The 26,712-nt window shown below is 43.4% G+C and overlaps 1 protein-coding gene across 1 annotated transcript in view; it reads right to left on the bottom strand.

The window, feature by feature from the left end:
- The window catches only part of ADARB2 (adenosine deaminase RNA specific B2 (inactive)), a 945,686-nt gene that overhangs the window by 168,224 nt on the left and 750,750 nt on the right, over positions 1–26,712 (bottom strand). Inside the window, exon 6 of the mRNA XM_073581643.1 lies at positions 8,594–8,705. Within this exon, the coding sequence (XP_073437744.1) occupies positions 8,594–8,705 (112 nt within the window). The remainder of the gene's footprint in view (positions 1–8,593; positions 8,706–26,712) is intronic.

A 26,712-nucleotide genomic window follows, 5' to 3' on the forward strand; every position in this document is an offset into this window, starting at 1 on the left:
AACAATAGAAAGAATTACAGTAAGTTTAGAATATCAAGAAAAGTCTTTCACTTGTTAACATTAATGTTCTTTTTGACAAAAGGGGGTGCGCCCGGTCATGGGAGTCACCAAGTTCTTTCTGAAGCTCTGACCCTAGTGGGGGGGTCACTGGGTTTTCCCGCTAGGCCGCAAGTCTCTTTCTGACTTAGACTATCAAAGCCCATTGAGCCTCCCACACACCAACTGGCCCCCTCCCAACCTGACACCCTAATTCCAGCTGTCCCTAGTACCATGCATGATAGCTGGAAGTGACAGCCATGTTCACTTCTTCTGTTTCTCTGCAATCGGCAGCAGGCCTCTCCTGTTGCAGTCTCCTCACTTTTTGGCTTGACCATTGGCGGAAGTCTCTTATGCTCGGGGTGGAGAAGACTAGGCCTCAGCTCTTAACAGGCAATGTCATACCTAAGAGGTTTGATCAGTGCTGGGCACAGATCCTGGCTCTGACAAGCGTAGGGACTACTTAGAGGTCTCCTGCGAGGAATCTGGATGCTGCCAGACTTCCTGCTGATGCCTGTCACGCTAGTCTCAGTGGTATCTCTGCAGCACGTCTGCTTCGCTCTCTTCCTTGGCGCCAAATCACCTTGTGGTTTGGCGCACAGAGCTTTAATATCAGGGAAGTCATACCGGTGGGTCACCTGATCCAGTCCAGCACATGAGGCCACTCCCCCTGCAAATCTTCCAGCACAATTTGGTTCCGCTTGCTTTCGGCTGGCCAGCAGATGGCAGTCTCTCCTCATAATGGCACCTCCTTTAAGAGTTCTGCAGAGATATCACGGCTTCTTATTATAGTTGCGTGCTGTTGTGGGGAGGTTGAGCTGGGTACGGTTCTGTCTGTAGTGGGAGACAGAGAGATTGACATTAGGTGTCATTTGGCAGTCCGCCATCAGAGGTCACTGGAGAGCACCAACGGCAATGGTTATGTAACTGTCAGATGAGGGTTACATAACTGCCAGAGGTCAAGGTGACTCTGATTGGGCGAAAGTGACTGTCAGGTGACAGAGGGTGTGGCTACCTGGACTAACTGGATAAATACTGAGGTAAGCTTCTAGAAGCTTCAGTCAGCCATAGGAGCTCACAAATAAGCAGGATCTGTCACACAGAGGAGACCCCTCAGAGACTTTCTGATGGTAGAAAACGGTCACGGGGGGTGACCCTACAGCACATTGGTCACAGGAAGAAACGGCCTGTGAGGGCCTGGTGTACGGTGGACTTTGTAAGGTGAAACACCGTGGTGGATTGGCCTAGGGCAGTAACGGTGGATAGAGCCACGAAGTACGCCTGATGGAGAAAAGTGAACAAGTGAAGGTGCCCGGGCCTGTCTGCAGTGGTAAAACAGTGTAAACCATCTGTCATATATGGTGCTGGTCGTCGTAAGGGCGGCCTATAAAAGCAAACCCTGTTGAATACATTTACTGCCTCTGTCTCTTGCCTGTCGACGTCAAGAAGCGGGTCACCCCCCATTCCAGTGAGTACAGCACACCTCCGCCGCCTACCTGCCACATCTCCTAAATACCACAGCATGCTACCCTCCACCCCAGCCTGCCAACGGTCCCTACATTTGGCGTAGTTGGCAGGATCCATCGCCGCCATTACAACATCTTCAGCGGCAGGCCTGCCACCAAGGAGCAAAGGCCCCAAGCTGTGTGGGGTGAAGAATTGCTTTGCTTTTGTTCCCTGTGGATTACAATTTGAAAAAGATTGGACTGTGGATTGCTGGCTGCTAAGAATGACGGTGGTAATTTGGTGCCCAAAGGAAAAGGCACATACACTGCTGTTTATTCTTGATGACCTGGGGCTTTATTGCATCCACCCCTGGAGGGAGTGGTGTTTGTTGGAAGAGAGCTGCACCCTCATGTTGGACCCTGGAAAATGGGTGGAGAGGTCCACCGCCGCACCTCTAAAGAACGGGAGTGGCCTGGGTGGAGAGACCTGCTGTGGCTGTCTGGCGCCATTCAGCTACTGGACCTCGGGCAGCATGAGACGTTGTGGCTGTCGGGGCATCGGACGCCAGGAATGGCGATGGTGTCAAGATGTGAAAACCTGCCCAGGGAGCTTCCCTGTTGAGCTGTCGGGCCTGGAGGCTGGCCCTGCCGGATGGCGGGGTGAAGACCAATGGCTAAGGATGGAGCGATGGGAAAGTCTGCAGGGAGCAGCGGCGGCTGTGAAGGTGAGCGTGCCCACAGTCCCGCCAGCAGTACTCCAGCCCAACCTGATTTCTACGCTCCCAGCATCGGACAGACCGCGGGGTCCCGACACTGGCCCTCGGCCTCCCCGCCCGACGCCTTGCACTGTGATGCCGGCTGTTCCGGATGACGGTGTGTCCCCTGCCAAGCTGACGGCTGCTGTATCGGCCACGCTCTCGACCCCTACTAAAACCGGATCATTGGCTGTAGTGTCTACCTTACCACAAAGTGCGGCCACTGTTTCATCTGTGGCTCCACCTGTGGTTGTTGTGACGGAGCCCATGGAGGCCTTGGTCCCAGTTGCAGCCTCCCCTGCGGCCGCGCCGACGTCGCTGACAAAGCCGGCTGCGGCCCATATCACATCAGAGTCTGCGGCCGCTTCTGCCTTGCCCCCGCTCTTGACCGTGACCCACCCACCGGACTCTGCGGTCTATACCGGACCCTCCGCCTGGATAGCGGGGGTCATTGAGGAGAAAAAAGCCAGAGAGCGGGAGATCTGGGGGCTCCTGCACGAAAAAGGAGAGACTGGCATATCCGCTCCCCGATCATACGGGCGGGTAGTCTATATGGACACTAGCAGAGGCTACGGATTCATAAGGGACAACACCGGCTACAAGGTATACGTCAATGTGGCCTCCATTAGGCACGGCCAGCTCCCTCAACCGGGGGATCTGGTCTCGTACTATAAAGAGTACTGCCCCGCGGCTATTATGCGGTAGCCGTCACTGCTTATCCTGAGGGGTATGAGCCTCCGTAATAGTATAAGGATTCCTGGGTCTCGAACATCAGGAACGCTCGGCACCCAGAGGCAATCTTGGCATCCCAGAAGACTCCACGGCTGTGGAGTCCTCCTCTGTTCTGGCGAGACATCTGCCGCCAGGAGGTGTTCCGGAGTACAGCTGTTTTGGACTGCCGGGACTGCAGTGCACTGTTGCACTAGAAGGGGACTGTTCCGCGTCCCCATGAGAATATATCCTCTGGTGAAGCAGAGATGCCTTGAAAGGAAAAATGTTTTAGTGTTTTACTTAAAGGAAGGGGGAGCACCCCTGTCCTCCTTCAATTAATGTTTTTGTGTGTTAAAAAAAACAAAAAAACGTTTTGCAACAAATGTGGAGAAGTGTGTGGTGCCTTTGAAGTGTTGAAGTGTTATTGTTATTTATTTAAAGAAAAATGTGTATTCAGCAGGTCCCGGGTACAAAGAGTATGATGACCACGACTTTTTCAGGCTGAAAGGACGATGGGACAAGAAGGGGACAGACAGACCGGGTATATGTGTGACCAAGAGTTTGTGTGGCACAGGGGTTTGAGTGACCAAAGGTCTGTGTGATGCAGGGAGGTCTGTGTGACCAAGAGTTTGTGTGACACAGAGGTCTGTGTGACCAAGAGTTTGTGTGACACAGAGGTCTGTGTGACTGGTAGTCTGTGTGACGTAGGGAGGTCTGTATGACCAGGAAAGTTTGTGTGATGCAGGGAGGTCTGTGTGACCAAAGGTATGGGTGACTCAGGTGATGACCATGTCAATATCAGGTATTGACACCACTTTCATCCCCGTGATGTAATTGTCGAGGACGACAATGGTCAAAGGAAGGAAGAATGTGGGGAGGTTGAGCTGGGTACGGTTCTGTCTGTAGTGGGAGACAGAGAGATTGACATTAGGTGTCATTTGGCAGTCCGCCATCAGAGGTCACTGGAGAGCACCAATGGCAATGGTTATATAACTGTCAGATGAGGGTTACATAACTGCCAGAGGTCAAGGTGACTCTGATTGGGTGAAAGTGACTGTCACGTGACAGAGGGTGTGGCCACCTGGACTGACTGGATAAATACTGAGGTAAGCTTCTAGAAGCTTCAGTCAGCCAGGGAGCTCACAAATAAGCAGGGTCTGTCACACACAGGAGACCCCCCAGAGACTTTCTGAAGGTAGAAAACGGTCATGGGGGGTGACCCTACAGCACATTGGTCACAGGAAGAGAAGGCCTGTGAGGGCCTGGTGTACGGTGGACTTTGCAAGGTGAAACGCCGTGGTGGATTTGCCTAGGGCAGTCACAGTGGATAGAGCCACGAAGTACGCCTGATGGAGAAATTGAACAAGTGAAGGTGCCCAGGCCTGTCTGCAGTGGTAAAACAGTGTAAACCATCTGTCATATATGGTGCTGGTCGTCGTAAGGGCGGCCAATAAAAGCAAACCCTGTTGAATACATTTCCTGCCTCTGTCTCTTGCCTGTCGACGTCAAGAAGCGGGTCACCCCCCATTCCTGTGAGTACAGCACACCTCCGCCACCTACCAGCCACATCTCCTAAATACCACAGCACGCTACCCTCCGCCCCAGCCTGCCACCGGTCCCTACACTGTTTTTGGGTGTATGCTTTCCTCATTTCCTATTCCCATTTGGTTTGTGCATTCCTACCCTTCCCTATATATCTCTCTACCTTTGGTGTTTGTTTTTTTTATATGTTAGTTGCTTTTTGTTATTGCTGTATATCTTACATGTTTATACACTATCATTTCTGTCCTGTGGAGGGGAAAGGGACAGCTTATGGTATAACAGGAGAACAGTAAGGCTGGAGGCCCAAATCTCCTAACCTTTAAAGGTACCCTTGAAAGCAGGGATAATTAAGGTCCCAGCCCTAGGGACAGTGAAGGGGACCTTTCCCTATTTATGTACAGTCACAGCATTACACTCTGGCAGTAAAAGAGCAATCACTAAGTGCTGATGCTTACTTTACTACAATGTTATCAACATCATTAAACACCTTAGTAAACAACTTTGCATAGTACAAAGAGAGAGATTTTGCGCTTTCACTTTGAGAGTGTTCCTTGAGACAAAAGGATTTGCAAAAGAATTCATCAAGAGAAGATCTGTGGTTAGTTCTCCAAGATGTTTAGAAAAACCTCCCTGACAAGTTCCTTCGAAGTGTGCCTAGAAGAATTTTTTCTGTTTTAAAGGCAAAGGGCGATACCGATTTGATTTAGATTTTTCTTTTGTTTATTCCCTTGGCATTTTATTTATTGATTAAAATAAACTATTACAAATAAACTAGTAATACTCTTACTTTTTAAAGCATTTTTATTTTCAACACTCCTGCTTTCCATGCCTGCCGACAATTTTTGCACAGTACCATAGATATATCTCAAGACAGAAAAATTTGCACTTTTTTTTTTTAAATGTATGGTAAATGCATTTTAAGGCTATGTACCCACGTATGCAAAAAATTCCTGACTAAAAACCGGACTCCTTCCCAGGAAACGCGCGTTTTATTCTGTGCGTTTTCCGCGCTTTTTTTATGGGTTTTTTTTCCAGAGCATCCTCAGTCTCATAGAATATAGTTAGAAATGCGGATTTTTCCACGAAATTAATGAGCATGCTGCGTTTTTTACCGCGATGCGTTTTTTCACGGAAAAAAACGCATCAATATGCACAAAAAGTGCGGAATTCATTAAAATGAATGGGATGCTTCTTGTAAGCGTTTTTGCCAGTAAAAATGCTTAAAAACCATGAAAAAAACGCTTACGTGTGCACACAGCCTAAAGGCTGCATCCTATATTACCAAAAATTGTCTCTGCCTGTTCTCTCGGAAACAGCTTCACGTCTTTCCTTGGTGTGCATCTGGTGTTACAGCTTAGTGCTATTAATGGAAAGGTAATAGGATGTAGTACTTAGCCCACGGAAAAAGAAGCAATGTTCCAAATGAAAATCAAGAAAAGAGAGAACCCCTCAATCCATAGGAATCATGTCTTTTCTTTGCGTATTTAGAACAGTTATACGAAAGGGCTGAGATTCACAGACACTCACTGGACATTCATTACAATCCTCTTCCAATCATATTACCGACCCCATAATTCCAGGCAGCATCTTATAAATCACCAATCATCCTCATAATCAATATTCATTACTTTTACTTTACCCACCAAACATTTATTACAATACTCTGTATCACAGACACGACTAGCTGTACTGAGGAGTATTTTATGGTTGTTAAAGGGAGAAACATTGTAAATCAACATTAAGTGGAAATGGATGGCATTTATTATTTTCCCCTGCCCTGAAAAATTCAATTCTGATATTGTCAGGGTATTCTGATGACAGTGGTAAATCATACTTAGAAATTGAAGCCAAATAAAAGGAAATTAAATAAAAAATTACATGTATTCATTTCTTTTGGAAAATATCAAATCAATCTATCCCATATCTACCTGTCTGTCTGTCTATCTATCTATCTAGAATAGTCAAAGTGAACCTGTCACCAGGTTTGGCTGATATGAGATGCGGCCAGGCTTGGACTGGCCCATGGGGGAAGAGGGTAATCCCCCGGTGGGCCCCTGTGCAGACATGGGCCCCCAACCCCACTGTAGTGGCAGAACTTGGCATAATTCACGTTTTACTCTGTACAGAAAAAAAGCAGCATCTCATCATTCATTAGCCAGACTACCTAGTTTATTATTATATAGAGATAGAGGTAAATTTGTGAAGGAGGGCAGTGTAATATTTGTATGCAGGTGAAAAGTGGGCCCCCAACGTCAATGTTACTGGTGGGCAGTCCGACACTGGATGCGGCCACCACCTTTCAGGGCTTATCTACAGTATTCTATAATGCTGTAGATAAGCCCCTGATCCGACCTGTAAGATAAGAAATACCTGCAGGGTGGTCCGGTCTGAGAGGTGTCGCTGTTTTTGGTCCCGTGCCTCCCTTCTTCTTTCAATGCCATCCTTCTTCTTGCTTCACGCCCATGACACGTTCCTGCATCATCCACACAGTCTTCCAGACATCGCGCTCCTGTGTGAGTGTACTTCTCTGCCCTGACAAGGCAAACCAAAGTACTGTACTGCATTGCACAGGCGCCGGGAAAGGTCAAAGAGCCCCCCGCACATGTGGACCGCAATACTTTACACTGCTATAGTCTGGGGAGAGAAGTACACCTATACAGGAGCGCAATGCCGAGGAGACTGTGTGGATGACGTTGGGACGCGACAACCACACGAAGCAAGAAGGAGTACGGCATCGAAAGAAGATGGGAGGCCCTGGACCAAGACCAGCGGCACCTCTCAGACCAGACTGATCTGTAGGTGGGTATAATAAAAGGTCTTTTTCTTGTCTTGCAGGTCATGTTGAGGGCATTTATACAGAACTATAAATGCTGTAAATCAGACCTGAAAGGTGCTGGTCTTATCTAAAATTGGTCAACCCCGCTGACAGGTTCGCTTTAAATACTACGGAAACTTTTGCTTTTTTTAGTTTTCATTTCCTATAAGCAAATTTAAAGGGAATCTGTCAGTAGTATCAACCCTCCTAAGTTGTCTATATGGGACGTAGGTCATAGGAAACCGAATACGATGATATCTTGATATCTGCGATCTGATGTCTTATTCTAGAGAAATCGACATTTTTCCTTATATGTAAATAACCTGTTACGATCGATAGGTGGGACATAGATCTTACTTATAATTTGCCTCCAGAGCTTAATGTAAATGAAAAGTGATATTACCAGTGTAATCAATAGATCGCAGATATCATAGTATCATTTTATTCAACTTTCTATAACTTACTTGCCCATACAGTTGACTTAGGAAGGTTGATCCTACTGACAGACCTATTTTTTAGATATATATTAAGTACTCCTTATTGAAACTTTATTAATATATACAGAACTATGCTACTTCTTCTGACATACTATGGAGCCAATAATACATGGCTCCTTGCTTGTCTCTTTGTTCTTCCCTAGTTAATGATACCATCAGAGAGGGGAGGAGGTTGCACCAATGAGGTGAGAGTATGGATAGGGAGGAAAGCAACTAGGTCTTCAGGGAGGGCAGATCATATAGGCTCTGGAAATAGAAATAAAAGTGTACATAGAGTCTGCAGTGGAAAATCACAAGTAGTAAATTAGCATGCAGATAGAGAAGAGGATCCTCTGCAGTGGAATGTAATGGAAAATGGCACACTTCTCAGCATCAGTATCTATCAGGCCTACAGATGAGCAGATCACTTCAAGCAACCTTGTTTCACAGTCCATGTCAGTGCTCTTTAGCTGTGGACACGAGCAGCTTCAATTTTCGGAGCTTCAATGTTCCCCAATGCATTGTTTGATTGGCCGGCCTGGTGTGACGTCTTTTGTGCGGCGTGCAATGCCCAGGTGATGTCTCGCCATCATGGCCATATAACTACATTTACTTATGTATGTCAAATACACACTTTTAATAGGTATTACAAAAATATGAATGATGCACTTTTTCATGTTTCAATAGATTGAGAAGACATTTCTTGCTCACCATTCTATTTAAATTGGAGAAATTGTCTTGACGCTGTGGTAATGAGATCACTATACACAGTAACCTTCATCATGATGAATCACAGTAGATAAATAGTCTTACCTCTGGTCATGATGATTGCTGCTAGGGCTTTGTGACGTGAGCACACAGAGAAGTTTTCAGTAAGCCCCTGGAATTTTTGTATTACCAGCTGATATATGGAATCTGCAAATTCCTAGAACACAAACAAATATTGCTATGAATTACAGCTCTCGCTGCCTGCAAAAGCTGCTGAGTCTAAAAAGCTTCCGAACCTGAAATTTCGCTATACAGGGAACAATAGATTACATTCAACTGCACAACAACTATATTAAGTTTTGGTTTTCAATTACTGCCTCTTATATCTAGTATCAGGAAGTTCTGTATTATATAATCTTGTATATAGTTTCCTTCCTTAAAGAGAATTTATCAGTACGTTTTTGCCATGTAATCTGAGGACAGCATAAGATTGAGGCCAAGACACAGGGATTTTAGCGATATGTCACTTATTAGGCTGTGGGCTGTTGTTCACATACAATGAACGTTTTATTACCAGGACATTATCACTGCACAGGCTAGCTGCCTCATACCAGGCCAGCCCACACCTCCTCTTGTGATAAGCAGCACACTGTTAATAGACAATGTACACAGAGAGCCTGGTGTGGGTGGGGTCAGCTGTGGTGTGGGCAGAGAGAGCTTTCTGAGCTCTGCTCTATGCTACATCTAAAAACTGATAGTTTACTGGGTGCAGCAGTTGTAACACAGTGACAAATCGCTGGAATCAGGGTCTCTTTTCCTACGTCATGCTGCTCTCAGAATATGTAGCAAAAATCTAGTGATGGACTGCCTTTAATGCGCACAAAAGAAGACTTTATAGGCTCAATTCAGCAAAGCTTTTATGCCAGAATTCTGGTGAACTAGGCTTTGAAAAATCTCAACATTTTTGGATCAATATGAGGCTACTCAAAATAAACAGCATGAACAATGCCGATCATGATGCACTAAGGCCTAGATTTTTTTTGGTGTGTGACAGAAAACAACATGCCAGCGTGTAAGCCAGCAGCTGTAACCGGCAGTAAAAAGGTTGCTGCTGGTCACAGGCATCTGCTGATGAGAGTACTACTTTCTTCATCCTACTCCTCGTTTCGATGAAAGCAGCGAGAGCAGGTGTACGATAATGGGTGTATTTACCAGCCGGCACCTGTACAATAAATAAATAATAAAAAAAGTCATGGGGTTTGTTTTTAATTTTTAAAAGTAAATGGGTAAAAGCGGGCATGTAGTTTTTATTTCAAATTAAAGACTTTATTCCTGCTGTGATTTTATTACAATTTGACTATGCGATTAGTAATGGGAGCATCTTATAGAAGCCTCTCCATTACTAACCTGCAGGCTTGATGTCAGATGGCATTACAAAGCTGACATCAACCCCATAAGTATCACCGCACTTGCCACCCCAGGGCATATGGGAAGAGCCAGGGCAAAGCACCAGAACCTAACAGATGTGCCTTTTCTGGGGTAGCTGCTATTTTTTGGCAGGGGGGGCAATATCCATGGCTCTTTACCAGCCTGAGAATACCAGCCCACAGATGTCTGCTTTAGCTTGGCTGGTTGTCAAAAATGGGGGAGACCCTGCATCGTTTTTTTGAATTATTTATTTAACCAGTTAAGATCATACTGACAGCTGGGGGCTGCAGCACACAGCTGTCAATAGAGAGTATCCCATGCCATATTGCACAGGCGCCAGCTGGTGAATATTCATATCATTGTTCACCTGCTCTCGCTGCTATCAGTGAGAGCAGACTTACGATGATGAGAGTAGTAATCTCATCAACAGATGCCTGTGACCAGTGGTAACCTTTTTACCAGTGGTCACAGCTGCTGGCTCACACGCTGTCTTCTGTGACAGCATGGGAACACCAGAGCTCTGACCTGCGGTAGCGAACTTACCACCGATTACAACTGGTGTTTCTTGCGCTGTCACACAGATGACAGTGTGAGAAACATCTGATGTATTGTCTGCCTTTCTGGAGAAGTGTTCGGGGTACGTGCAAGGACACTAGGTGTTCGATACGGACCCCAAATTTTACCATCAATACACATGATCATGAACACTGACGTTCCGTTCTAAAAGCCTTGCCACCAATCATCCACAAGTTATCACCGATGCCTTACACAATTACTGTAGCCCTGCAGCCATTATGTTGGGACCTGGGCTGTCTGTGTGCATCTCTGGTATGTGATATAGCTTGAAACATTTTTTTAAAACCTATCAGATCTATCATAACAGGTTGGAAAGTTGCTCACCGTAATGCTCTTCAATGAGCAGTCAAGAAAAGATTGACTATGGATTAAAGGAAGTGTGAGCAAGTCTTTGTCTTTCTGCTCCTGTTCTCCTGTCTGTGAATTGCTATACAAGAAAAACAGAGAGCCAAGCTCTATATTCAGGGCAGGCGAGCCATTAGACAATGGCATGTGCAATGCATTCTGGGAAATGAGAGCAAGGAATTTCCTGCACTTATTGTGCTGGCAGAATGCTAATGAAGATAAACCTTCCCCCGAAAAACAATGGTTGGCAAATTAAACGTAGCACGAGAATCTGGACTATTCCTGTCTTAACATCTTGTAAGGGATGAAGGTCGCCGGACTATGTTTTACTACAGGGTTTCTGTAAAACAACAGTTGTGTTTGAAAACCCTGCAGGCAAATGAATCATGTTAGCTGTTTTAGTTTTATAAATAAATTTGCCCTCTAAATATCTATGTCGGGATTTCTAATACATTCATCCCCATTCGAATTATCCAGGTTCATTCATTGCAGATTTCAATCTGCAGCGATCGCACAGCAAACAGAGAAAAGAAATAATGTAACAGGTGCACCAGGCAGAAAAGGTCAGCAGGGGAGATAAATAAATAAGCCGGAGAAGAAATTTTCCTCCAGGACTTTATTATTTCCACATTGTTTTATCTAAATGTTTTACAGAAGGAACAGAAAGAAACGATTCATCAATGGCTATTTACTGACTGCCAGGAGCACTTGTAGCTGCCTAATGACTGCTGCGTACACTGGGTGAATCTTCGGAGCTCGCAGGCTTGTGGGGTATACATGTGAACGGAATACTATCAAAGATGGGCAAAAACCATACATAAGATATACTTCATGAAAGCAACCTGATATGAAGACTCTGATATGTGCCAAGTCTTCATGTCCGGGTTGAAGGAGGGCAAAACTGTCATTTAGGTCAATATAAAACAACTTGAAATTTGATTTGCGCGAATTGTCAAAAATATCGGCCATTATTTTGCATCTGACAGAGATGGCTTGCATGACGTAGAGTTGACTGGGCGAGCTTCTTAATAATTCCTTGCAGTTAATACATAACATAGTATAGCACGTTACATAGTACAACACAGCCACGATAGGCTGTATAAAAGCCAAGGCAGGGAATGCAGTGCAGCAGTGATTTTGGGGTGAATCTGCTTAGTGAGAGGATTTCACAGCCAGTGGTGTAACTTGAAGATTGTGAGCCCCAATGAAAAATCTCCAATATGGCCCCCCAACATCTAGGTCTTTATTGGTAAAAGTCTTTTCATTTGGGTAAAAGGGACATTTTAGACCCTCTATTCTCCATGTCTGGGTGCAATTGCAATCATTGCGCATTTTGTAGTTACACCCCTGGTTACAGGTCTCGGCTTAGCAATACAAATAAAAAAAAACCCTGAATAAATTGTCATTTGTATGTCTGACAAAACAGCAGTGAAGAACGGTTACCATTAGTTTTCCCATAGACAAATATGTGGAGTCTGTTTGACATTGCTGCGACATTTTTATGTTAGCTTTAAAGAGGTTGGGTACAGTCCTAGGAGACCTCAGTGTTATACACGACTTTTCAGGGCAATTGTAGCACCAAGTAGTTGGTTCATAACATTTTTGCCGCAAAGCCGGGGTGTTCTAATTTGAAAACATTTGATCATCTCTACAATAAAGTGTTGAGAACATAGACCAAGCACTGTGCCGGCGGGAATGCTACACAAGTCTATGAACTTAAGCTTTGATATTCCTGACAATACATGATTTTAGTAAAAAAAAAAAAAAACAAAACAACTGAGAGTGTTTAAAGGAATTGTCTTAGGCTACAAATCTGGAGATTCTCTGTGTGACTGTAGTCTTATGAATCCTCACATCGCGCACTGTTCGCTGTGAAGCTTATGTAGTGCAGGCGTCAGGAGCGGCAGGCACGTGACCAAAAGTATATGATTTGCATACATGAGTTCACGTGCCGATTAGACGAGTGCGGCCTCACTCAAATCAATTGCATTGAGAGAGGATGGACACGGCCGGAACGGGAGTATGCAAATCGCATATTTGTGACCACATGACTGACCGCTCGCGACACCGAAGAATCCTCACAATGTGCAGTGCAGTCACTAGTCACTTGTAATATAAGGCCGCACACCCCTTTAAGCAGGGGTGTACATAGAAATCATGGGGCCCCATACCAGAAGTTCTCATCGGGGTCCCCTCCCACCCCACCAAAAAAAAAAAAATTGTCGGGGTCACAGAAGAGCATATCTCAAAACGATGCAGCCTTTACAAAGTAATTTTGCTCCAGCTGAAGTCATAGATTTCTTTTTCATTTCATAAAGTAGAATGCCAACAAAAGTGTGATACCCCCATGGTGAGTCCCTTCACATTGGCCTCCACAAACATACGGTATAATGGCCCTCACATAGCTCTCCAAATATTATAATGGCCTCTACATAGCCCTCAAAATATTATAATGGCCCCCACATAACCTTCCATATAGTATAATGGGCACCATATAGTCCTCCATATACTATAATGGGCACCATATAGTCCTCCATATACTATAATGGGCACCATATAGTCCTCCATATAATATAATGCGCCCCATAATCCTACATATAGTATAATGCACTCCCCATTGTCCTCCATATAATATAATGCTGTCCCTAAAGTTCTCCATATAATATAATGCTCTCCCCATGATCTTCCATACAATATAACACACTCTCCATAGTCCTCTATAGAATATAATTCTCTTCCCATGGTCCTCCATACTATATAATGCTCTTCCCACGGTCCTCCATACTATATAATGCTCTTCCCACGGTCCTCCATACTATATAATGCTCTTCCCATGGTCCTCCATACTATATAATGCTCTTCCCATGGTCCTCCATACAATATAACGCACTCCCCATGGTCTTCCATACAATATAATGCTCTTCCCATGGTCCTCCATACAATATAACGCACTCCCCATGGTCTTCCATACAATATAATGCACCCTCCATGGTCCTCCATACTCTATTATGGCCACCAGTCACTGATTTAAAAAAACAAACAAACATTATTCACCTCCTCTCGTTCCTGCTCTGATCTTCTGAGCATGTGTTGTGAAGCGCCGAACATCTCAGCACAGCGGGAGCGCTGTAAGGACGTCATCATACCAACTGCACTGAGACGTCAGACACAGAAGAAGAACAATGTGGGAGGAAACGTCAACTGATACTCCCTTCTCCAGCACTATTGTTCGTGATGACGACCGGAGGGGTGGACACGGTGCGGGCTCTGGCATCGCCCCCCCGTCTCACGGCCCCATGTCAGTCGTGTGGCCTGCCGCCATTGGCGGTTCACCACTGCCTTTAAGACTCCATATATTCTGTATGTGAGCGATGACAATCTTGTACAATGCTGCAGAATATTTTGGCAACTGCATGCAACAGGATGTAACACAAGACAAAATATACTTCACTAACTAGTTCATATCTGCAAATTTTTAAGTTGGGAAAAAAAATGTTAGTCAATGTTTCTAATACATGACAATGCCAAAGCGATATCCAGCAGCAATATTTCCCATACTCATACTTTGTATTTCTGCACATTTGGAATTGAATATATCTATTTTTCCCGCTTTTCATAAGTATCTACTAAGTAAATAGTTCCAGTACAAACATGCTGGAGATTATCAGCAATTATAAACCCGACATATGTTCCATTTTGCCCGCTGTCTGTGCCTTTGTGCTAAATAATATATATAAAACAAATGTGCTGAGATTCTCATCAGTAGCCTTCTGGGTAATCCTGGCATCCCACTCTTGTCAAAAAGATATTAAATCAATAGATTATACAAAAGAAAGCCTTTTAGTAAACATTTTTATTCAGCTACGGCCTCTGGGTTTATTGGGTAAAGTATCTGAAAGGTTAGATTTGCATATCGGTAGGAGCATACACTACAGAAGAGATACAAAGAAATGGGATTTTGCTACACTGTGATATTTGAATGTATTAAGTATTCTAATTGTCACATGTTTTATTCAGTAATGATGTCGTGTTTGTATTACAGGGCAGATTAGTTTTATATATATATAAAAAAACCCAGAATATTATTTGTCTGAGAATTATGGTAAATTAGCCATATTGTCAGAAGACCCAAATAGTATGGTAGACTGCAAGACTAGACTAGTTACATAGGTTGAAAAAGGACCTAGGTCCATCAAGTTCAACCTTTCTACACCAATTGCACATTTCGTCACTAATTTAACTATTGTTGCACAGCTTCTGGATACCCACAGTTGCGGTAGAAACTTCACAGAGCAGATTACATGGGATAACAAGCTTTTACTTCTCAGAACATGAGGTAAAGAAAAAATGCACAGTCATTCAGTGCTGTGCCAGGAAGAAGTAAACAAAACTGAAAGTACAAGAGAGACCTTTTCTTTTACAATACATTAAGCAAGGAAACTTTACACAACAACGCCATCTATTGTCAGATCAGCATAAAGTCCTCCTTCACATAAACAAAGAAGTCCACAACTGTTGCATACACCAACAACTATAACCTACAATGTTACATGTATCAAGGAAATCATCCAATCTTTTTTCAAAAGCTGTTATAGTGTCTGCCATTACTAGTTCTTGTGGCCGGCATTCCACTGTCTGACTGCTCTTACGGTAAAGAACCCTTTCCTATTTAGCCACTGGATTCACCTTTCTTCCACCCATAATGAGCGCTCCCTGGTCCTTAGTATGCTAGTCACCTATACCGGTCTTTGACCAATGAAATATCAATGATTACAAATAAAAAATTCAAAGACTGATCACTAGACTCCAACATTGTGAAATTAAAAATAATATATAAACTTGTAAGGTCTAGTTCACACAAGAGTCTTTGTCTTAAACATATGTTTCTATGTTAAAGGGATTCTGTCAGCAGATTTTAGTGCCTCATCTGGGAACTAAACTATTAGCAAAGCCACAAAAGAAGACCTAAAGCCTCCAAAAATTCAAATTAAACAGCAGAAATAAAGGCAGCACCGCCTACCTGCCCAGATCTTGGAACAAATGGACTACAGGGTGCAGCCAGCCCATATAGCAAGATGTTGGCAACACAGGTGAAAAATACTAGATCAACAGCCACTCTCCACATACCCATTCCTGGAGCAGGTCACTGCCCAGTATACACTTGCACAATAAAGGCCCGCATAGGGCGCTGTTCACATAAGGGTACTGCATAGTGTCTGGTTCACGCCTATTAGTCATGCCCCTACTATTCGATTAGGCGGGCTGGCCAGCACACTCTCAATGCATTAGAGTGTGAACACCCCTAATACAAGACCAGGCATGTTTGGGCTTGGATGCACCCCGAAAAAATAGTGCACAAAATACACAAGAATAGTGAGGTATCGGTCGATATTTTGGCCAAAATACACAAGCTCGCAACCCACGTCAAGGATCCTCGCAATTGCGAGTCCTATCACTAAACTATTAGCAAAGCCACAAAAGAAGACTAAAAGCCTCCAAAAATTCAAATTAAACAGCAGAAATAAAGGCAGCACCGCCTACCTGCCCAGATCTTGGAACAAATGCACTACAGGGTGCAGCCAGCCCATATAGCAAGATGTTGGCAACACATACCTCACTATTCTTGAGGTATGCTATTCATAGCATTGGTGATAACAGGCACATTTATCCCCGTTAGAATGGACCGCAGTGGGCAAGCTCTGGAAAACGAAAAAAATATATGCAAACGGAGGATAGCACATTCCCCCAAAAAGGAAACTTTACTATGAAAAAAACTACAAATATAACACAGTTATTAAAAATAAAATAAAAACATCAAAAATGTGTATGATAACATATGTTAGCCCAAGATAATGAGCAAGTATAGACCACATCTTGAAACCAAAATAATGGCTACAGATACTGTAGGTAGTTGGAACACACAAAATTTGTAAGAAAGAAACAATACCTTCAATAATAATAGTGTACTCAGTGTCCAAGTCCCCTGCACCATTGATAATTTCTGTGCTTACTCGGTACGGCCTCCTATTAGGCCCAAAACAATAGAATTTCCAAGAATCCAGAGGCATCAGAGGATAATCCTTAAAAAAGTTAGATCTTTATTCCATATAAAAAAAAAAAATCACAAAAATAGGAAGAGAAGACAACGTTTCACCCATATCTGGCCTTTCTCATGCCCCAAAATACACAGCTGTGCGTCGAAGCATTATTTTGAGGCTTGAGAAAGGCCAGGTGAGGCCAAAACATTGTCTTCTCTTCCTATTTTTGTGATTTAACAGAAAAAAAAATGGAATAAAGATCTAAATTTTTAAGGATTATCCTCTGGTGCCTCGGGATTCTTGGATATTCTAATGATAATGTAATAAAATTCATTAAATATTTTAAGAACAGGTGTGTAATACATTGAATATGATGTTTCACGGCCTAAAAGGGTTTATGAGAGAATATGATGAAAAAAATGCAGAAGACGGTTGACAGAGAAGCTCAACACATATTGCCGCACACAGCGGCTTGGTCCGCGGGCAAACTTGGCTGCTGGAGCATTCATTGTCTATTGAGCTGACCACTGCGGTGGGCTATATCAAAATGTCTAATAGAGAATTAGTTTTGTAATGCACCATCTGGGATAAAAATTCCCCATTCTATCAATTTCCCCACCAACCAGTAAGTTATTATTTATCCTGTCGATAGGTGATAACTTCTTTTCACCAGATAACCCCTTAAAGATACTGCATATCTGCAACTGCCACTAGGGGGAGCCGATGAACTTACTGCATACTGTTTATACAGTGAACTGAACAGTAAACCAGTATACAGTAAGCTCCTAAGCACCCCCAGTGGCAGTTGCAGATATGCAGAATTTTTAAGGGGCTATCTAGTGAAAACAACTGCCACTAAGGTCAGCTTATAAGCTTACTGCATACTGCTGTATTGTTGAGTTCACTGTATACACAGTATGCCGGGAAATCTTAAGCTCCCTCTAGTGGTGACTACAGGCAGCAAGAGTTTAATCATTTAACCATCTATGTCTATTGACAATGAAGCTCTGTATCAGGAAAATGGATCCCAAACTGCTTTAATAAAATATTAGGAAATTAATCAGAGAAACATGTTGGCTTTTCTTTTTAGAGTAAAAAAAATTCACTTGTACGGCTAAAAAAAAAAGTTCATGCATCTAAGAAAAGGTGCTAATGTTAATGTACTCTAACACTGTGCATTAATATTCCTCTAGTTCAATTAGTTCCTGAAGGCAATACATTTTTTAGGTGACCGTGACCATATTTTGCTTTTTATTCTAATTAGGAAGTGGAAACCGGTTATCTCCGCCTTTAACTTAACGCACAAATACAAAGAACAAAATGTTCCTATTTCATTATCTCACGCATTCCATGAGAATAAACAGTTTTTGTATATGTGAAGAATGTGATAACTGGAAGAATAATTAATGCATTGCTATTTCACAAGTCATAAACCCATTAAGCCTCACATTGAACATACAACATACAGCTAAGGCCTGTTTCACACTTCAGTTTTTTCTGTCAGTTAAAATCCGCCAAAATAGCGGAAAACGGATCCGCAGGTGGACAGACAGAAATGGGGGTTAGCGGATCGCCGGATGTACGGATCCGCCGAAGGTAAAGATTTAAAGAAACCGCACCTGGGGGAAAGGAGAGAGAGAGAGATTTTTTTTATCCAGCAGCCAGACAGAAATGCGGGTTAAATCAGGAAATAGCGGATCCGGACAGCAAAAACACGGTACATGCTACGTCCGGCCCGCTGAGCGGACGCCAAACTTTTGGCGGATCCGTACAAAAGCGGATCGAACGAACGACCATCCGGCAAGATCCGCCGATAATGCAAGTCTATGAGGAAAAAACCGGATCCGCCAAGAAAAATGGCGGATCCGTTTTTTTTTTTCAAATCGGCGGATCTGGACTGATGGTCACAAACGGAAGTGTGAAACAGGCCTAAGAAGAGGCTTGTTGAACATATAACCTAAACGTCTATATAATGCAGGGGATGGGTCCAATTGTTAATAGTTTTTTTCCTTTCCATCTGATAGACCGGTGAAGGCTGCAGCCCATCAATGGCTGCTGATAGGCTGCAGCGCTCAAGTGACATAAACACTGTCGTGACATCACCAGGAGACACTAGATCTCCGGAGATTCGTCAGTCCAGGAGGTAAGTATGCTTTTCACTTATTTTATATGGCACACTGGGGTCATTCAAAAGGAGTTGTACAGTCTACTAGTCACAAGAACGAGTTGGTGGAGACACAAAGTCAAATGCTGGAAAATTTCACTACTGAAGTCTGTAGGTTTGTTAGCAAAGTATCTCAGTTTCAAAAATGTTCTGAATAAATCAATTTTGCATCTCACAATATCACAACTTGGCGCTGTATTCAAATTACCAATATCACCGCAATGTTTTTCTCTCCTGCAGACCATATGTAATCCTGTAGCTCTGTAGTAGTTCCTCAGCGCTGCTGTCCAATTTTTGGGCAAGTTGGCTTACTGCCGCCTTCGGCATGTGCGGACTCGGCACACAGTAGCTGGATCAAAGCATGTGCGTAACAAGTATTCTTTACCTTGTAGAATTTTGCACACTTTCTGGGGCCAGAATAAGGGCAGATCGGGTGATATCAGGGAAGGATGTAGTGACAGGAGGCAAAGCATGACTACAGTCTATCCACATAAGGCTGGTTTCACATTTGCGTTTTTTTTCGCGGTATTTTAGCGCTAAATAGCGCATGCGTTTTTTTTTCCTATACTTTGCATGGGATGCGCTTATGTGCGCATACACATGCGTTTGTACGCGTTTTTCCGCGCATGCGTTTTTTTGCGGTATGCGCTCGGGCGCACAAAATGCAACCTGTTGCATTTTTTGGGCGTCCGACTTGCCTCAAAAAAACGCATGCGTGCGCAATGCGTTTTTTTACAGCAAGACACCCATTATAAGTCTATGGTGAGCATATGTGCGCATTGGCATGCTTATGTATGCGTTTTTTTGCACATGCGTTTTTTTTTTACCATTAGTTTAGACAATGGAATTTAGGGGTTTGGGTTAGAGTTAGGGTTAGTTAAGGGGGTTTAGGGTTAGGGTTAGGGTTAGGGTTAGGGTCAGGGTCAGGGTTAGGGTTAGGATCAGGGTATGGTTTGGTTAAGGGTTAGGGTTAGGGTCAGGATCAGGGTTAGGGTTAGGATCAGGGTATGGTTTGGTTAAGGGTTAGGGTTAGGGTTAGGGTCAGGGTTAGGGTCAGGGTTAGGGTTAGGGTTAGGGTTAGGGTCAGGGTTAGGGTTAGGGTCAGGGTTAGGGTTAGGGTCAGGGTTAGGGTTAGGGTTAGGGTCATGGTCAAGGTTAGGGTTAGGATCAGGGTATGGTTTGGTTAAGGGTTAGGGTTAGGGTTAGGGTTAGGGTCAGGGTTAGGGTTAGGGTTAGGGTTAGGGTCAGGGTTAGGGTTAGGGTTAGGGTTATGGTTAGGGTATGGTTTGGTTAAGGGTTAGGGTTAAGGTCAGGGTTAGGGTTAGGGTCAGGGTTAGGGTTGGGGTTAGGGTTAGGGTCAGGGTCAAGGTTAGGGTTAGGATCAGGGTATGGTTTGGTTAAGGGTTAGGGTTAGGGTCAGGGTTAGGGTTAGGGTTAGTAAAGTCATGGTTTGGGTTAGTGTGAGGGGCCACCTAATGTTTGGAAAAAACGCAAACGCGGTAAAAACGCACTAAAAACGCATACAAACGCATAAAAACGCTGCGTTTTTTTCATGCATGCTCATAAAAATGCTTGAAAAAAACGCAGCAGTTGTATGCTTTTGTATGCGTTTTTTCAATGCGTTTTTTTGCGGGAAAAACGCGCTGCAAAAAAAAGCAAGTGTGAAACTAGCCTAACTCATCACTTGCTGGGATGAAAACACTTGGCATGCACCAGGATGCAAATACCAGCAGAAACCAATGTTTGAAAGAACCAAAAGTATAAACATGTTGCATATAAAGTTTTTCCTGATTTTGAAATTCTTCTTGAAGGGAACTTGTCAGTTGATAAATGATGTAAAAAACATGGGCAAAACGTATCAGCCACTGGCTGTACGATCACAGGCATGTATGTTTGCCTTTGAAACACACACATAGGCAAAGCAAAGGCTTGTCAGTCACTGTCAGAGGGCAGAGAGAAGATGCTCGAGACCAGCCTGTATTACTAATCACTGACGCAGCTCATCCCCCGGCATTTTAGAGACAAACATATCTGGTTGTGATTGTACAGCCAGTGGCTGATACATGCTGCCCACGGTTTGTATCCAACTTTTGTGAACCATGCCTGTCGGTAAAATGGGGAACTGTTATTCCTTTTAGAATGCATGCTTGACTGCTACTTCATTCACTTCCTATGGGGCCGATGAGCACTGCAATCAGCTTTTTCCACCAGCCCCATAGAGAAGGAATGGTGCGGCAGTAGCGTATTCAACTGGTGGTTCCAATTTTTAATGGAGATAAAAGGGTCCTGTTGGGAATAAAAAAAATCTCTGTGCTGCCAATTGGTGTGGGTCCCTGAGGAACCCCCACTGATCTGTGCAATCAGCTGCCCAGCGGGTAGGAGGTAACTAGTTTTCATTGGACAACCCCTTTAATTCAGCTATAGATTATATCACAAATTATACGTAACTCATTATGATCCTGAAAACATCGAAACCTTCAAAAAGAGCCTGAAGACCCACCTCTTCCGACAAGCCTATAACCTGCAGTAACCACCGATCGACCAAACCACTGCATGACCAGCTCTACCCTTGCTTACTGTATTCTCACCCATCCCTTGTAGATTGTGAGCCTTCGCGGGCAGGGTCCTCTCTCCTCCTGTACCAGTTATGACCTGTATTGTTTAATATTATTGTACTTGTTTTTATTATGTATGCCCCTCCTTGTAAAGCGCCATGGAATAAATGGCGCTATAACAATAAATAATAATAATAATAATAATAATAATAATATAAAATTGCATCTGAATGCCATGGTTACAGCACCTCTATACTGCACCAATGCAGAAAATGTAGAATAAACAATTCACCGGCGTGCCCTAAATGGAGAGAATGTGTTGCACTTAGCACTTGGCACAGTTTTCTTCCATATCAATATTGTAGGGTCAATACTACACCTGGCAATGAATAACCAGATGGATGCTTTCCTACTGAACTCTAACCCACCAGCTTATCCCAACAGGAACACTTATAAGATTGGCTTCAGTCCTGAATAATTCAATACAACGAAGCCGCGTGTTCAGTTCACAGCATTGTAACTGCTCTAGGAAAAGCCTTAGGTGTCAAGCTGTTGTACTAGAACAGATATTAAATTAGCGCAAATAGGTTTTTCTTTAACTACATAAAAGCTTCTATGAAATCACCTGCACTAAGGGGAAGATGTTGACAAATATTACTTTATCCAAAACACATTAAAACGGTCTTGTAGACATCCATTCACCAAACTGTATATTCAGTCTATAGAAGGATAGGCGGCCAAGTGGTAATGCCTGGTAGTATGGCACTTGGTTGTTGAGGCTATTTAAGTTATTTATTTAGTCTGAACTGTTAACGGGGTTGTCCACTATTAGAACAATCCCTTTTCAATCTCTATGTTGCCCCCTTGTAAAATAAAACACGTATAATCACTTCATGTGCTGGTGCCGTTCCATCGGTGTCAGCACTGGCTCTCAGAGATCGCGTAACATTGTTATCACTGAATTTATTGACCACTGCTCTCTCATTTCCTCTGGATGCATGTCCAAAGGCAAGGAGAATGAAGCCAGCGCTGATTGGCTGCAGAGATCGAGTGACATAATGTTACGCGATCTCCGAGAGAGTCAGTGCCGACGCCGCTGGAACGGCACCGGCAGCGGAGGTGAATATAAATGTTATTATTTTGAAAGAGGGCAACATAGGGATTTCAAAGGGGTTGTCTGAGTGATCGAGAACCCTTTTAATTTTTATTAAAAGTTTCAAAAGACAAAGAGTGAAATAATATTTTGAAAAAGACACAAAATATTGCGTTGATCCAGGGAGCTAGTCTAATTGCCGTATGTGGAGTCGGGAAGGAATTTTTTTCCCCAATGTGAAGCTTACTGTTGCCACATGGGGTTTTTTGCCTTCCTCTGGATCAACATGTTAGGGCAAGTTAGGATAGGATATGGGTTGAACTAGATGGACTTAAAGTCTCCCTTCAACCTTAATAACTATGTTACTATGTTACAAGTACAAACTTTTTACTCATAAAATGTAAGAAATAAAAACACTAAGGGGAACAACAGAGTCAGAGAAAGGGAGAGGAGGGTAAGTTGCTCGAGAAGGAGTCAAATCATATACAATAAATGGGATTTGTTAATGAGGGTCGGCGTCTGGAACAACTCGTAAATATAGGGGGGGGAGCAGCGAATGGAGTATGGCTGTCGTATTCTGCCCAAGGTGTAAAGATTTTCTCAAATTTATCTACCTTATCAGATAACATAGCTGAAAGTTTCTTATTAATCATATACCAGGAGAACCGTCATTTTGCTTTCCGAGAAGTCAAGTACTGGTTTTCTCCAGGCTAAGGGGATTTTGGCAGCAAGGAATGTGAAAGAAATAAGACTAGGGTAATATTTAATGTATTTATTTTTTTCAAAGCAAATGGCCTTTTTTTGTACAAAAGGAGCATGCCATCACTACAGCCCTGCTCTAGTAATTTCAAACCCAGGTGTACCTAATTACAGAAACACAAAACATTGAAAGTTGACTTGCACCATAAGAAAATGATCATTTTTCAGTGGAAATGGTCAAAGAGGTGGAGACACTGCGCCAATAAGACATGATGGCCACTCCTTTACCCCATCCTGACAGCATACATAATTTGATTTCGTTCTGACATCCTACCCTATGGGTCAATAATCATGTTTATCACAGGATAAGTGATGATTGTCTTAGACTGATATACCACTCTAACAACTTCCTGCTGCAGCCATTTTTTCATGTATGTGTTTTTGTTAATTTTCCCTAATTTTTCAAGAGACAGACATTTTTGATTTCTCCACAGCCATAGCCATATAAGAGCTTGTTTTTTGGGGTGTGAACAGCTTAAGTGGAAGAGTGCTTTTAAATATTGTATTAACTCCTTAAGCCCCAAGGGTGGTTTGCACGTTCATGACCGGGCCAATTTTTACAATTCTGACCACTGTCCCTTTATGAGGTAATAACTCTGGAACACTTCCATGGATCCCAGTGATTCTGACACTGTTTTCTTGTGACATATTGTACTTCATGTTAGTGGTAAAATTTCATTCAATAACTTGCATTTATTTGTGAAAAAATGGAAATTTGGCGAAAATTTTGAAAATGTCGCAATTTTTCAACTTTGAATTTTTATGTCCTTAAATCACAGAGATACGGCACACAAAAAACTTGATATGTAACATTTCCCACATGTTTACTTTACATCAGCACAATTTTGGAACCAAACTTTTTTTTGTTAGGAAGTTATAAGGGTTAAAAATTGACCAGCGATTTCTCATTTTTGCAACATCATTTTATTTTTATGGACCACATCACATTTGAAGCCACTTTGAGGGGTCTATATGATAGAAAATACCCCAAAGTGACAACATTCTAAAAACTGCACCACTTAAGGTGCTCAAAACAACATTCAAGAAGTTTATTAACCCTTTAGGTGCGTCACAGGAATTTTTTGAATATTTAAAAAAAAAATGAACATTTACCTTTTTTTCACAAAAAAAATACTTCAGGTTCAATTTTTTTTATTTTACCAAGGGTAACAGGAGAAATTGGACTGCAAAATTTATTGTGCAATTTGTCCTGAGTACGCTGATTCCTGATATGTGGAGGGGAACAACTGTTTCGGCGCATGGCTGAGCTCAGAAGGGAAGAAACGCCGTTTGACGTTTTCAATGCAAAATAGGCTGGAATTCAGATCGGATGCCATGTCGCGTTTGGAGAGCCCCTGATGTACATAAACAGTGGAAACCCCCCACATGTGACCCCATTTTGGAAACTATACCCCCAAGGAACTTATCTAGATATATGGTGAGAACTTTTAACCCACAAGGGCTTCACAGAAGTTTATAACGTACAGCGGTACAATTAAAAAATCATATTTTTTTTCCACAAAAATGATCTTTTCACCCCCAATTTTTATTTTCCCAAGGGTAACAGGACCCTAAAAGTTATTGTGCAATTTGTCCTGAGTACACTGATACCCCACATGTGGGGGGTAGACCACTATTTGGGCGCATGGCAGAGCTCGGAAGGGAAGCAGCGCCATTTGACGTTTTTGGCTGGAATTGAGATTGGACACCATGTCGCGATTGGAGAGCCCCTGATGTGGAAAACCCCCACAAATGACACCATTTTGGAAACTAGACCCCCCAAGGAACTTATTTAGATGTGTGGTGAACACTTTGCCCCCCCAGTGCTTCACAGAAGTTTATAACGCCCGGACGTGAAAATAAAAAAATCGCATTTTTTCCGTAAACATGATCTTTTAGTCACCAATTTTTTTATTTTCCCAAGGGTACCAGGATAAATTGGACCCCAAAAGTTGTTGTCCAATTTGTCCTGAGTACGCTGACACCCCATATGTGGGAGAAAACTGCTGTATGGGCACACGTCGGGGCTCGGAAGGGAAGTAGTGACGTTTTGGAATGCAGACTTTGATGGAATGGTCTGCGGGTGTCATGTTGCCTTTGGAGAGCCCCTAATGTACCTAAACAGTGGAAACCCCCCACAAGTGACCCCATTTTGGAAACTAGACCCCCTAAGGAACTTATATAGTTGTGTGGTGAGCACTTTGAACCCCCCAGTGCTTCACAGAAGTTTATAACGCCCGGGCGTGAAAATAAAAAAATCGTATTTTTGTCATGATCCCAGTGCAGGTTTTTGCGCTGCACACCAGGGGTTAATGTCTGGAGCTCTGTGCAGGTTTTGACCTGCACACTTGGGGTTAATGATTGTGGCCTCTTTCTGGTTCTGGGAGAGCTTCATAACCCCCTGGGTAGCTTCAATCCCTGCCAGTTATACTTTTGCCTTTGGCCTAGTGTGCTGACCCCCGTGTGCCTGTTTGTTGCTATAGCTTGTTTATATGGTTCTGACCCGATTCTGTTTCCCGTTGTGAGTTTGCCTGTTGATTTTGTACTGCGTTATTATCTGTGTATGACTCATTGCCTGTGACCTGACTACTCTCTGCTCGCCCCTCTTGTACCTTGCAGCTATCTCTGTGTGTGACTCATTGGCTACGTCCTGACTATTCTCATTGTCTATGCCCCTTGGTAACTTTGTCTCGCAGTTACTCTGCTAGGAATTGTCTTGCAGCTCCTAGCTCTGTGGAGTTTAAGCCACGCCTCTAGCAGTCACGTGCTTCAGGTCCTGCGGGTCTGAAGTACACATCTATTCGTTGCTGCCCGCTCCACAGGTAGCTTTGAGCACTGTTCGCTTCACTCAGGACACGCGCACTGGCTCAGTGAGCAAGTTCAGTGCGGTGTCTTTGACAATTTTTTCCACAAACATGATCTTTTAGTCACCAATTTTTTTATTTTCCCAAGGGTACCAGGATAAATTGGACCCCAAAAGTTGCTGTACAATTTGTCCTGAGTACGCTGACACCCCATATGTGGGAGAAAACTGCTGTATGGGCACACATCGGGGCTCGGAAGGGAAGTAGTAACGTTTTGGAATGCAGACTTTGATGGAATGGTCTGCGGGTGTCATGTTGCCTTTGGAGAGCCCCTAATGTACGTAAACAGTGGAAACCCCCCACAAATGACCCCATTTTGGAAACTAGACCCCCTAAGGAACTTATCTAGATGTGTGGTGAGCACTTTGAACCCCCAAGGGCTTCACAGAAGTTTATAATGCC

Source organism: Dendrobates tinctorius, unplaced genomic scaffold, assembly GCF_039654945.1.
Source record: "Dendrobates tinctorius isolate UK_male_01 unplaced genomic scaffold, ASM3965494v1 ptg000070l, whole genome shotgun sequence".
NCBI lineage: Eukaryota > Metazoa > Chordata > Amphibia > Anura > Dendrobatidae > Dendrobates > Dendrobates tinctorius.